We start from the raw sequence: 14,775 nt of genomic DNA, 5'->3' as shown, positions 1-14,775 counted from the left end.
TAGCGAACCTTGAGTGCTACTCAACTCGATGACATAAGGAATATGGCAAATCACATCTCATCACCATCAATCAATATCTGTATAATTCGACTGTCAGAACGTTATTAGAGACGACTTACAGCCTGTTGACACGTAATAAATATTGCCAAATCGACAATAGACGAACATCATGATAAATTCGATAGCTAATGATAAGAATATTAATATTATCTGTAAGTGGTCCTTTCTGAGTAGCGTCTCGAGTGGCGTCTATATATGTAAACCACTTTTCGTCTTCGTGATAATATCGACGCGAGAACTATGCTACTTAAAGTCTTTTATTTTTTTGCACGCACTTTTAGCACCTTGCGCGAGTCATGTGATCGTTTCGTTCCTCAATTACTTACCAGGAGATAATCAATAATTTGTATTACCAACACGAGCGTGAGACCGCGAAGTGGTACCTACGTAATCAACGTTACTAACCGCTTTATTTAGCAATTTAAAGTAAATTGTGTGCGTGTAATTATCGGGACATAACCACCTGCTATTAGTTTTTATCGGATGCCTGCAGGCGAGAATGACCGAGTGGCCGCCATAATTAAGTGTTCAATTTAAAAATTAACAACTCCAAACCAGTTTTTGTACCCAAAACAGAATCGCGGAGAAAATAATCAACGCGTTGAATACGGAATACATAACTTGTGATGTTAATGTAATCGTTGTCCAAACTGTTGATAAAAACTTGTTCAATAAGACACTTCAGCTTCTTCTTACTCCGTTTTTGGGCATCTTGTACAATCGAGCCTCTTTATGGAGAGAAATAACATGGTCATTTTAATATTTTTTATGCGACATGTTTTCGAGAATTGAGTTTGTTCAAGCGAAACCCAATTTCGAATGCAAAGCCAAATTAATATGTTAAAACCGCTGAAGCGGATTGTATTTAAATCTGATTAACTTGTTTGTTCGTATAGTATTTGATAATATATGATATTTGATAATGCTATTGCCGATCAATCAACGACATGTGAATGACAACCACAATATCGTGTTGCCGCGAGCGGATTAATAAAACAAAAAGCGGGTGATTCGATACGGCGTTGGCTTTACACACAAATTGCGCTGGCCGTTTTGCTTCGGCCTTCCGAGAAGCATATGTTCCGATATTTTATTTATTTTTTCCTCTCGTACGTTAATCATGCCGGCAGCACGCGATGTGACGTGTCCGAGAGCAGTTGCCGCGACTCGCCCGATTATTCACGCGATTTCAATTATCTATCTGCCAATCTACGTAATTATATCAGGCGTGTTATAAGCGCTGAACATACCTTTCCATGTTGATGCCATGTTGGTAGGTACCTACTTCATACTTTTTTATGTTGTATAAATTCTTCATTGCAATGAGTAGATAACATCGTTTTCTTTAAAGTCGCAGTTCCACTGAGTTTTATTGAGTAAACCCATAAAGGTATATACACATAACAAAAGATTTATTGGTGCGGTTGGACGAACCGTGACTTTCCGGAATGTTGCCCTGACAGGTGGAAACACTTAGTGTTAATTTCCTTTTGACGGCATTTCGAATAAATGAGAATAAACCTTTCATGGAGCGGCTCAGTATGCACTTGGTATTTTCATTAAAGAAGCCGTCTCATTAAAGACGTGCTCGGCGTTCGGGCTGCGAGCTGGTGGCAATTAGCGGGGTAAGAAACTTTATTCAGCGCCACAGCGGCTGAGCGCTCGCTGTCGCTCCGTCGCGACTGAGGAAATTATTCCCGCCGTTTCTTCCGCTTCATTTGCGACGGCTGCTCCTCACGCTTCCTGTACTCCTGGTAGTTTGTCGATAGTTTTGTAGGAGAACCGGTACTTTCTTTTTAACGCAAAAAGACATTGTTTATTAAAAGTTGGTAACTTGAGATCTAAGAAAAACTTTCGAATGTGTTTCGAATAAGATTACGGTACAGGAAACAAACAGGCTATCGTCTCTCTTTCATCTTTAATAACTAAGCCTCCAAAGTCGAAATTAAGTTTATAAACAATAACGATTTTCATAACAAGTCGGTTATAGAGCTTAACGATCGAGTTCGCTAAGAACTTTATCCTATAATGATGCCGCATTTTCAAGCAATGTATCTTATTATCGATACTCAGTGCCGATACCTTAGATGCTTTACGCTTCATTTGTACTGAAGGCGACGAAACGTAACTTTAGCTTCTCATACTTTCTGAGCTCCTAGTATCTGTCACCATTCATGTAACAGTTTAATCGTTTTTATTTACGATTTATGACGTTAAAGTTCTTTTCTAGTTCGACTGTCCAACGTCAGTCTGGCCTAGATACTTGCAGCCTGTACCTAATCAAAGAAAAATAATGATTGAGGTTAAGCTATAAGAAAAACGAGTTACTTATTGATAAATAATAACTTGGCGTGTCGGGTCTTTAGCGATTCTTCTCGAAAGTTCGAGAGTTCTTTAACTACACGACAGAAATACATTATAACGTCATATTAGGTTTAAAAAGATACGCGTTATAATACAAAGAAATTGCTCGCGCTTCTCAGTGAATTATAAATCCGATTCAAGTGTGGTGTTCCGAGGCGAATCATACAAAATGAAAAGGTAGAGTACTCGTTGAAACGGCTTAGTTTACATTGTAGAAATTGCAGCTTTCTTTGCACAGCGCAGTAATGCTGTTCTCGTATTTTATTTTGCAGGGAACGGATTAAACTTTCCATTTGCTTTGCAAATTTTAATGAGAGACGCGATTACACGCTGTCAACTCGTCTAGTTTAGATCACAAACATGTTGGACATGAGCAACCAGTTTAGAGCTTGTGTTTACACTCATCCGCGTTAACATTTAGCGGTGAAACGCCGGGGTGGTCCCCGACCACAAGAACATGGGCATTTCAAGTTTTTATGAGCTTTATGGGGACATTAAAGCGAGTTAATGCCCAGACGGGGTTAAAACTGCTCGGCGAGTCATGGCCGCGCTATAGGTAGTACATCTACACAAGATTCCGCTCGAAAATATATCTTGGCAGGATAATTATATGCTTGCCGAATAAAAGTGGACAGATGCGTACATAAATAAGCAATTAAGTCAATTTGCTGGGACATGCGCGAGGTTACTCCTGATATTTATCTGATAAGGCGCGTTCCGTTCGCGTGATAAAAATACATAGGTAGTCTATATTTTCCGGCGGAGTTCGTAAGTGGGTATGTACGACGTAGTTTGTAATGTTATCGTTTGAACGTTGAGGATATTACGGCATTAGACAGGGTTACCGCAGTTACGAGCGTTCAAACATATATTTCTTTAAGCTTCGAAGCGAGATTTTAAAGTGGGTTCCATGTCTGTCAACTTGTTGTTTGTTGTCTGCATATCTTATCGCTGTGCCAGCGCCACGAGTGCAGTTCAAATTGTCTTTTTTACCTACTGTTTATTTACATAATGTGCTACTAACTTTATTACAAATCACAATACTTACACATTATTATACAAATCACAATACATATTAAAGTATGCTAAAGTATGATAAACTTTTAATTTCAAGTTAATCTTTCAAAAAATCGTGAACAGACTTACTACAAGCCAGAGTCAGAATATTTTTTTTACCTAGTAACTATTATCAGCAAATTAACAGGATTTTAAGGCTCGCCTCCTATTACGTGGGGCTTAAACATAGCTGGCAATGAGTGGGTGTACATACTGTACACTTCAATGAAGATGTGATGTCAAGCAGTCGTCGTTCGGGGAGTCGCTGTCAACGATACAATTCGTTCAAAACAATATTATATGGCCTTATTTTTCTTAAATATAATCCACAACAGTATCGTACGTACGGTCAGTCTACTCTGTCCCCTATCATTCTCAAGATGGCGTGTAACAATTTATATATTTAACAGTTTATTGTACACAGAACAGAATATCTTCTTCTATCGTGTGGGTTGTGAGGTGGATTACCAACCTCATCAACCAAGGCCCCTGACATGACTCATGTAACAACTACGACACCAGACAACATTAAAGGCTGATCACCTGATTGTCCGAGAGTAAGACGATCCGTGGTTCGGAAGGAACGTTAAGCTGTTGGTCCGGGTTAACTACTTACTGATGCACAACAGGATATAAAAACAATTAGACTAACACAAGACAGATAAACGATCAATTCTTCAATATTGGCATTTTACTTTTATCAAAATGTTAATATACACAGTATATTTGTTTTTACTTACAAGAGTTTAACAAAAGGCAACCCAGGCTTGCCAATACAAACAGCTTACATTGACTGGGATCACATAATAGCCTCAAACATAAGATCCCATATCCCAATAGCAAACACAAAGCCACTGGCTTGCTATGTGATTGTGTATAGCTTGTGTAGCAATCAATAGATCATGAAACGTGTTCTGACGTCACTACTATTGCCCGCTTGTATGGCCGGTTATTGAATTATTCGACTGTCCATATAAACAGTACCTACACAAACACTACAGGTAGAACCTAATCACATCTGTAATACTATCTAAGGTCGCAAGTTGTAAGGAAAGCACTTACTGCCAGTTTTGAAAGTGTTTTTGACTATCATCATAGAATAAGGAATAATACTACGTATAGAACGGCAACTCTCCGCTCCCCACCAGCGGCCGAGCTAGGTTTACCTCATCCCCCTCTGTCTTACTTTAGTTTTCAATCGTATGGCGTCAGACGGCACACACACAGATGCGCGTGTACGATAACGTCAATGTGTAGTATTGTGAAAACGAGGTTTTTGTATGAAGTGTCTGGGGTGTGCTATCCTGTATCTATTTATATTGAATTAAATATTTATTTGCATTTTATGATGGTGTACAAGTTGGTTAGTTGGTTGGTTTTTTTTACAAGTTGGTAAGTTACAATATGAGCTTCACATCATAGACCCTTTCGAGCACGACAAAATACTTAGAAGTTTAAAAGTGAAAAGCAAGCTTTCAAATTCTAACAACAATATAATTATATTTTTAATTTTATCTAATAGAATCATAAATAAAGAGACATAACATTATAAGTAAAATATACATACTTAAAAATACATAATATATCATAATGTTTACAGACAATCTCACACAGTCAATTTCAATATAATCTCACAGAAAATTATATTGCAATATTATTAGATGATGCATAAAAATATTTAGTCGTACGTACTTTATAGCAAAAACCTTGATAAATCGTATAGTTTGCAATAGACTATCTGCCAAAGTCTACCGTGAATTTTCGTATATTTCACTTTGGAATCGTTCGGAAACGTATATATTTCGGTATCGAGTTGTCAACGAAATGTATTTATTTAGGCGAATTTGAAGCGACGATGCTTCGAATAGTTGACAGATGAGGTTTAGTGCGTCTTTCGACAAAGCAACGCACATAGTTATAATATAAACGTGGAATTCGCTGTAAATAAGTCAGAAAAAATCAACGCTGTTTTTTTACTGACATTTTATTACGTATTATAAATCATTTTGTTGATATAAAATATTTAATAGTAAAAAATCAGGGACTAAACATCTATTTTTCCTATGCTGTCGCATCCAACCAGCTCTACAAGTAGATATCAAGAAATGAGGCATTGCTTTTGTCTTCACAGCTAGATCATGTTATGTCCCTATGGATACACTAAATATAAAAGGATATTATCTGGCGAATCCCGGCACTATCCACCCCTGGAGGGATTACTAGCCTTACGCGTTATTCAGATAGAGAAAAGAATTCAAACACAAAACAGAAGTGACAATTTCAAAGGAACACTCAAATACGTCTTTTCTCGTCTTTCTTATCTGTGACTGCGAACCAACTGTGAACTAACTGCAGCCCTATATGTAGACGTAAATAGAAGCGGCCGGCACAGTTGTGTAAAGTTTGAAAAGTCCTGAAATAGCCGAGCGCGGTGCGGGGGCGTCGTAAATATTATTCAACAAAACATATGGAATTAGCTTGACGTATAAATGCGATAAACGTTTAAATATAAAAGCCCGTTTTGTTTGCCGATTACAGTTCGAGGTCTTCATAATATTGAGCTTCGGTATTCTAATTATATTTGACGACTCAATAGAGTCATGATAAAGATGGGCTACAGAACAGGGGCCTTAGCCAAGTTGTAAACGATTAAGTAAAATACGCCAGCGTCAGTGATGTTCATCCCAAACATTGTTATCGCGGTAACAGTCACATTTCAAAGTAATTTGGAAGTTGGCTAACAATACAATACAAAAACGCTTTATTGGTCATATTTATAAATACAACATGAAAACAATTACAAAAGTGACAAGAGAAGAGCAATCCGCGGCAAATTTTAGTGCTTTTTTAATTATTTTCAGTTCCATACTTTTGAGACGGAAAATTCAGAATCATGGTCTGGCTCAAAGTTTTCATTACGATGTCACTAACACACTGTATACATAGCTAACCTCCCAAATATAACTTCATGTCCTGTTTTCTTCTCTTCCATAGTAATGTATGTATATATTTACGTATTTATATATTATTATAATCATTACTTATTGTCTTCTATGTATTGTTATAAAAATAAAATCTAAAATTATATATTTACCAAAAATCAGTACAGTCCTCGTGTTTGGGACTACTTTTAAGCAAATATATACTTGTGTTAGTAGCCCCGCTCTTCTATAGTTTTTAATATAGTTTATCTAGGTATACTTATATTTTTCAATTTTTTCAATTTTTTTGTACAGACTATCCCACTACGCTTTTCATTTCCTATACCTAAAGGTTGCCTGGAAGACATTGCTACCTTAGCAATAAGGCCGCCTTTTGTACTACCTGTCTAAATGTAATACCCAATGTATTTTTAATATGATTTAAGTGCAATAAATAGTTTTTGTATTGTATTGTATAACTTGTCTGTCACCATATTAAGATACTTTTCACCTTTGACCGTATATTTCCACTATTATTTTACAAGCGAAGTAATACAAAGTACAACTGATAATACTTTATTTTAAGACATGAAATATTAGGCGGAGTGTAAAGAAAAATACATTCGCCAGTGGAACTGAGATAACCCGGCGAACTCACTACGACTTCACATAGCTCTTTGTTTTCTCACGAACGAAATGTAGGTAAAACACTACGACATAACTGTATTCTAAGTAGACACGACAAAAGGTTAACAATAATAAATAAATAGCACGGCCTCCGTGGTCCACTGGTTTGAGCGTTGGGCTCACGATCCGGAGGTCCCGGGTTCAAATCCCGGTACACATCACGAAAATCACTTTGTGATCCTTAGTTTGGTTATAGGGCATTACAGGCAGATCACCTGATTGTCCGAAAGAAAGATGATCCGTGCTTCGGAAGGCACGTTAAGCCGTTGGGCCCGGTTACGACTTACTGATGTAAGGTAGTAGTCGTTACATGTCCCCTGCCTTTGGCGGCTCAATAGTAACCGTGACACCAGGGTTGATGGGGTTGGTAATCCACCTCACAACGCACACGATAGAAGAAGAATAATTACAGTACTATCAGCGTTAGACGGAAGGCAAGAGGGAAAACACTGCCCTATTTTTCCCTAAAAAGTAGCACGGAGAATGCTACACCGACAAGAGCGTAGCTCTTAAATTAGTGATGATGATGACTATCAACGTTATGTGTGTTCCAGCCAGTAACATAATAAAGAGGAAGACAAACATACATACATACCCCGAGTTACACTAAATACTAATTGAACAAGTAGTTTTAGCATGAAAGGGAATCCGCAGAACATAGGCGATCCTAAAAATAAGGTTTACATTGCGACAAAGAAGTATCAATCGACAATACCTCGCCATAACAACAGTACAAGTATCCAAGCCGAATTTTGTACGTGGATTATCGAGGCGGATCAACATCGGTATACGTAATGCATACCAAATGTTTGAAGCAGAGCCTAATATCGCGAACAATCTATCAACAACATTGACTGGCGCACAGTCAAAACGAAATAAATTGTAAGCTGATATACCCTGATATTTTCCTTCCTCACATATTGAGCAGAATAACCCGCATACATCCACAAACGACTTCACCACTAGGGCTGAACTCTAACCGCATCGTAAAAACTTTATTCATCGGCCAAAGCTACATGTTTTGAATACAATTATTGAAATTAGAGAATTTGCATTACAAAAGCGTCATGAATAATTTATAGACGTCGACGAGTAAAAAGTTTAAATTATTGAAATATATTTTATATGCTGAAATATGATGAATGAAAAGTTTATGAGTCGGCGGACGGTCGTAAAACGGGACGCGACTACGCGAGGCATATGGGAGGCGAGGCGACGAGGCGCGCGGCGCGAGGCAGCGAGGCAGAATGCAGACCGGTAACCCTAGCGTGTCAAGTTGATAGCCGGGGCTTTGCGGCGCGCCGACGAACGAGCCGAGAATCCCTGCGAGCTCACTAATACCAGGCGAACAGAGCACACCCGAAAGTGGCGCTCGAACCACGAACACACGCACACAGCCGCCTAGCAATCGATACGGGGGGCCGCCTCCCCGCCCCCAGCAAGGGGATGAATTTAAATTATTCACAGCGGGTATAACTGCGTACCGTCTTTAACAAACAAATTATGTATGCGCACCTAATAACGCGATACACGCGCTTGGCTTCTGGGCCACAGAACTTTCAATTATAACTTCGGAGGATAAGCGACGTGGGTCGGATTTGTAATTACCTCCAACCGATGGCTGTTCGCCGCGTCCGGAATTCGCTAATTAGTTCAACTATGTCGTAATTATGAACGGTACGCAATCATAAACGAATGTTTAACTTAAAAGCCTATGAGATTGTTTTATTGGTAGTAGGTATCTACAGTGATAAATTGCCTTATCTCGTTTAATAAAATCACGGTTCAGAAGTCGCGACCCCGCGGTCACCTCATAACGAGCAACGGTCTCGCCGGATCTCCGACCTTCCCAGCATTATCTGCGCTCGTTTCTTAAACAAACAGCTTATTGTGGAAATGACAACGACTCGGTACGTACAAACGTGGAGACATCGATCAATCGGAGAATTTCAATAGCGATCACAGTCTAAACGACGGTGAAGTTTAAGAAAGTGGGGAGCGCATAAAACGTCAAAGAGATTGAATATCGATTGTAGAGTCGACAGCAATCTCGGAGCCGAGGGAGCGGCGAGGCGCAGAGGCCTAGAGGGGACAGTTCCGCCCGCGACAATTTATGTTATTGGCACGGCTGCGGCTGCCCGGCCAGATACCGCCCTCACGTGTAATTGTTAGTTGGGACGCGCGATATTGGGGAATTAAAGCGGGGTGATTGATTAAGCGGCGATAACGATTAGCCCCGCCACAACCCCAGATATTGCGCGCGGATGAAAAATGGCTCCCGAGATTAGCGTTATGCCGGAATATGATTTCGACGCGGACAGAATCAGTTTACAAAACAAAACCCCGACGAGAGCGAATTAAAAAAGCAGATAACCGTCAGCTTTTAAAATAAAAACATACGCCCCGCGAGCACTCACCCGTTTACAGATTAAGTTGAAAGATCAACAAATATATTTTAATCCAACCCAACGGAATCCTCGCATTTCCGGCGGCAAAAACTCGGTGCCGCGACACATGGGCGAGAAAAAACCAGAGTTATTATCTTAAGTCGAATCCAGCAGAACCCATTAGTAAACAACACGGGCACAAAAGAGGGCAAAATAGCGGCTTATAAAAAATTGTAACAAAAAATCGGCTTTTGATCCTCGGCTCCCCATATTGTATTTGTGGAGGTTTTATTAGTCAACGAACCGGTCGGCCGACCCGGGCCTCGCACCGATGGTTTTATGTAGTCTTTTATCGCGTTCATTGCGGTTCTAACGCTCTCGGCCGGTGCGACTCAACCGAACAGATGTTATCTCAAATGCTATTAGCAAACGCAAATAGACGCGATATAGTTTCTAATAGCAGTACTAGTATCGACATAAACAGCATGGAAGTGACAGTCGACATGTCAAACATGCAATCGTAAGTTTTAATGACACTCGCGCCCCTTGTGTTGCGAATGCAGCGTCGACTGCGACAAATCAGTTCCACGGCGAGCTCGCAAAACTTTCCACGCGAACAAAGAAACCAGGTACCGACGCCAGCTGCGGCCCGTCGGCCGACTAGTCGTGCGACAAGTCGAGCACAGACCCGCCGCAGTCGGAGAACAGGATGCCGTGAAACTTAAATGGGTTTATGACAAGATGCACGAGAATTTATTCGTAGTCGGCGTAACCGACGACAGATAGAATTCGCGCTAATTGATGCAGTAATAGACGCGACAGTGTCTTAATATAGTGGCTGTCAATCGGGCGAGTATTTCGAGCGGAATATTACGAAACGGTAAAATAACTGTAAACATCAACGTCGGGAGCGAGATAAATTACAGATGGAGGCAATTAATGTTGAATCAATTTGCTGTAGGAGTGAATATTTATTATCATTTCAATTGTTCGTGACATAATAAACGGGAGCGTAACAAACCGCAGCGGGTATAATGCGAAGCGGAAATAATAATGGCATTTGTTAGCTGGCTGTCGGCGCCGCGGGCTTTTGCCTCACATCCTAATTACGCCAATAATAATTACACAGTAGTCGCCGGACGGCAGCTGCGCACCTCCTCGCGGCTCTGGCTGCCTGGTGCCTAATGAACTTGTTAACTGACATTTCTAATTGTTATTTGATTATTATACAGGTTCTGCTTTTCAACTAGGCTCTAATGGCGACAGTAAAACCTTTTAATCTCAAAGCTTGGTTGACTGCAGTCATGCCAAGTTTTCAATTAAAAATAACAGCTATTTGAACTGAGTACCTCCAACTATAACTCGTCGACAGTTATGCCTCCTCTCGCGTCTGTATTATTATAACTTTGACGTTGTACAGTGGATCGCTGCGCTGTCGACATGTAGTCGTCGAGCTCTAAAATAATTACCTGTGAGCCGTGAGCACTGAACACTGAGCATTCGTGGTAATTATTGCGATTCGTTCCGCGGCCCAGCGAGGGGACGAGGGGAGTCATTACCCGCCTCCAGAGAGCCGATTTATTTTATCGCATCAATCAATTACAACCAGTATCCGATATTAAAAAAATAATTCATGGCATGACCGAAAGCCGCGCGTTTTGGCTGTGGCAATAACGTTTTTGTGAAATGAATGATGATGCGCCGCGGGCAGGTAACGCGATACGTCCGTTCCGGGGTATAAATAAAGTCGTTGAAGCGAAAAATTCATCAGAATTTATCACGTTGGCGTTGCTTTATGAAATAACGCTTTTAATTGGATACGCTCTGCTGTGAATCAATAGCTTAAGATTATTTGGGGCATAATGTCGTGTCGCTGACAAATTAGCGATGAATTCGATTAACTCTTCAGGCACGCGTTTACAATCGTTAATTTGCATTAATTATCATTTATTAGTTTTAAATGCAGTTCTATTGCGTTTACAGAGAAACTATAATGTATTGGCACGGGTTGCTTAGTTCTAAGAAGTGGCTTAGCGAGATTAAACGTATTTATTTGTACCAGGCGAGCATGACTGCCAGTTAGCAGGTAGTGGTGAGAACACTGATCAGCCGGCAATCAACATGTAAATTTATTCAGAGCGATCGGTGTAATCGAGCGCCGCGGTGCTATTAACCTCATTCGCGACGGCGTATACATGTTAAAATGTCATGATCCCCTGGTCGCTCTGATAGATATCTTATTAATTTAACAAGTTAATGTGATCAACCGATCGCCCATCACCCTAATTACATCGCGGCCTATAAGTTTACCAACATTTAAACAGCGGTGATAGCTTCCATCAATCAAGTCGATAGGTCGACCGTTTATGTGAACACGACAAGATGTTTTATACTCTCATGATATTCATAATATTTAAAAGCCTGATTTGGGTATTCGAGTCCACTATCTTTTAATATTGTAACGTTACTAAATGACATCATCGGAAACCTTTACTGTGAGCAATAAAATTAATTACACGAAAGATAATTATTAGCATTAAAATTGATGTCGAAACCGTTTCAAAACAATTTGAGAAACCTGCTTTTAGTGAAATCATAAAAAGCTTTGTAATTGAATCGAGCGTCTATAAAAACATTAAATTAAAAAATGATAACTTGGACTTATTTTAATACGGCGTTGTCAGTCTAAATACTTACTGGGTTGAAAACTATTTTATTGACGAGGGTGTCACCCCTTATTTGAAAGGCGGTCGTAATAATAGTGTATTATGCGACAGATCGAGTATTAGGACGCAGACAATGCGTGCGAGTGTATAGATGTTGTGTAAGATTGTAGATATTATGAGGGAGCGAGTGTTAGAGCGACGGCCGGTCACGTCGCGTCGCCGCATCGACGCCAACCACCACGACGATAAACATCTTTGTGCCGCGGGGGATGGTAACTACATTGTCATAAATACAGCCAAAGCTAAAGACTTCAACTCGTCTTTAATTATCTCGGAAACTTTTACAGTTAGGGAGCGGACGGTAAATTGATTCCGCAAGCACTTTAGAAATTTTTAGAGCCCTCGACAGTGATTAATGGAAGGAATTTGGGCGATGTGTTCCCAATGCTGCTCCCTCGGTACTTGCTTGTTGCAAAGAAAGCTAGGGGAGCCTCCCTCCTCGTTAGAATATTGCGCGAATTTCAACCGTCCGCGCAGTCATTTACTAGTGCCATAAAATGCTGCGGTTACAATATCTCATATTGCTCAAGCAGCTGTTCCATTTGTTGTAATGTCGCAGTAACATAATTCGATGTGGTTAAACGTGATGAGTTCATAAGCCTCGACTGTGCATAAACGTTTGGCAATAGCTCGCATCACGTCGGTGTGATTAATGACGAGGATGTTTGCATTCGTGATTGTGAAACGTATTGAATGTGTTCACAGCGACGCGCCGGCCGGCCGAACTGCCACTACACCGCTCATCTGCTCATTGTTGATTGTCATATCGCTGATGGGCTTTTCGTTTTCGTTTTGTTACTTCTATAAAATGTGCGCGCCTATTTGAGCATGCAGCAACTAATATTTACAAAGCCATTTCGGTTTGTGTTAACATTCAACTCTGATTTCCAATAACATCGGCGGGAAGCATCTGCATGAAGGATAGTCTTATTTGCCTCGGACCACAATCGCATTAATTTGCGGAGTGCAGCTATTGTGAGCGGCAGGGAGAGGGGGCGGTTTAATGAACCGGCGGGGGCGACAGGCGCGGATTACTCCGGCGTTTGCACTCAATCAAGCTCGCAAACAGCCCTAAGCCCCAACAATTAAATACGCCGAAACAATCGGATACACTTGCGCGATAAGAGCAATCGGACGATTAGCGCGACTGCTATCACAGGTCGAGATCGATAGGTATGATTGAAATAGACCACGATGAGTCAATCATTCAAACAGAGATGGCAATTTCAACAGGGAACGATTGTGTTCATTATGATTTGATATTAGATTGGTTATGTGGTGAAAGTTATTTACGAATTAAGAAGCATCGAAACAGAAAAGCATCAGTCGTAAAATTAAAATGGAACCTTACCTTAGGTTCTGTCTTAATTTTCTTAGCTGGAGGCTGCGACGAATGATTGTCTTGCCGCGAGTCATCGGGTTCGGGTTTGAGGAGCGCGGGCGCGGAGGGTGTCGCGGGCGCGAGCGTGGCGGGCGCGGGAGCGGGCGCGGGCGCGGCGGCGGGCGGGGGCGCGGCCGCGGGCTTGGTATCAATGCGCGGCGCGAGCGCGGGCGCGGGCACGGATGCGGGCGCGGGCGCGGGGACGGGCGCGGGCGGGCCGGGCGCGTTGGGCGGCGGCGGCACGCGCGGCGCGCCGTTGACGTCGTGTGGCGGGTGCGGGTGGTGGTGCTTGTCGCGCGCCTTGTCGCGGCGGTGGCCGCCCGAGCCGCGCTTGGCGGCCGCGGGCGCGCCGACTGCGCCCGGCGCCGTCTTCGGCTCACCGTTCATCTCGTTCGATTTCACGATCTCGTGTTTCGCCTCGGAGCTCTTAGTGCCGGGCTTCGTGCGCTTGATCTTCATCTTGAGCGCGGTGCGCTGCGCGTCCGGTTCGGCGCGCGCCGCCATGCCGCCCGCCTCGTCGGTCTTCTCTATGTCGGCATCGAGGTCTATGATGAGGTCGCCGATGCCGATGTCCCACTCGTTGTCATCGTACTCGAAGTTGCCGGGGTGCAGGTGAGGCGCGGGGCGAGCTCCGCCGGCCGGCGCGCCCGACCTCATTGGCGCCGCCATCTGCCCGCCCGCCCGCACTCGCCCGCACACACCATTGTAGCCCTGCAAGCACAACAACGGCCCGTCAGCACACCACCGCGACACACCACCACAACTCTACACCACGCAACCACACACCGCGGACAGATCACGTCAACGACAGGCCCTAATCGCAAACATCATGGGCAGATTATGACACGTACAATTTTTGTGTTATCTTAATATCCTGTCCGGGTGGTGCGTGGGAGGTCGATGGTCCGAGACGCCCATTTATAAAGAATCTATTTCCGACACGATGAAACGCAAAGGAATGTACCTAAATAAGACCATTTTATCATGGTGCCTACATGGTCGAGAAAGTTCTGTAGAAAGAAGTTAAACGGATTCAATAACCGTTCATGCCTGAATCACCCATAAAAATAAAACTGCGCCGCTATAATGAACATGTCCATTTAAAATTATCCCTTTATAGAAATTTCATATCCTACGAAGTTATAACCGATTCAAAGAGGCAATAATCGTAAAATACTCGTAAAACCTGGTAG

The 14,775-nt window shown here is 42.1% G+C and overlaps 1 protein-coding gene across 2 annotated transcripts in view; it reads right to left on the bottom strand.

Annotated features, from left to right (window-relative positions):
• LOC126374300 (zinc finger protein 608-like) overlaps positions 1-14,775 on the bottom strand; it is a 151,887-nt gene that overhangs the window by 87,991 nt on the left and 49,121 nt on the right. For both annotated transcript variants that reach the window (XM_050020838.1, XM_050020837.1), the window contains one exon: positions 13,553-14,293. In XM_050020838.1, the coding sequence (XP_049876795.1) occupies positions 13,553-14,251 (699 nt within the window). In that variant the 5' untranslated portion in view covers positions 14,252-14,293. The remainder of the gene's footprint in view (positions 1-13,552; positions 14,294-14,775) is intronic.

The sequence above is a fragment of the Pectinophora gossypiella genome, chromosome 17 (assembly GCF_024362695.1).
Source record: "Pectinophora gossypiella chromosome 17, ilPecGoss1.1, whole genome shotgun sequence".
Classification (NCBI taxonomy): Eukaryota; Metazoa; Arthropoda; class Insecta; order Lepidoptera; family Gelechiidae; genus Pectinophora; species Pectinophora gossypiella.
This window is presented reverse-complemented; position numbering and strand designations above follow the sequence as displayed.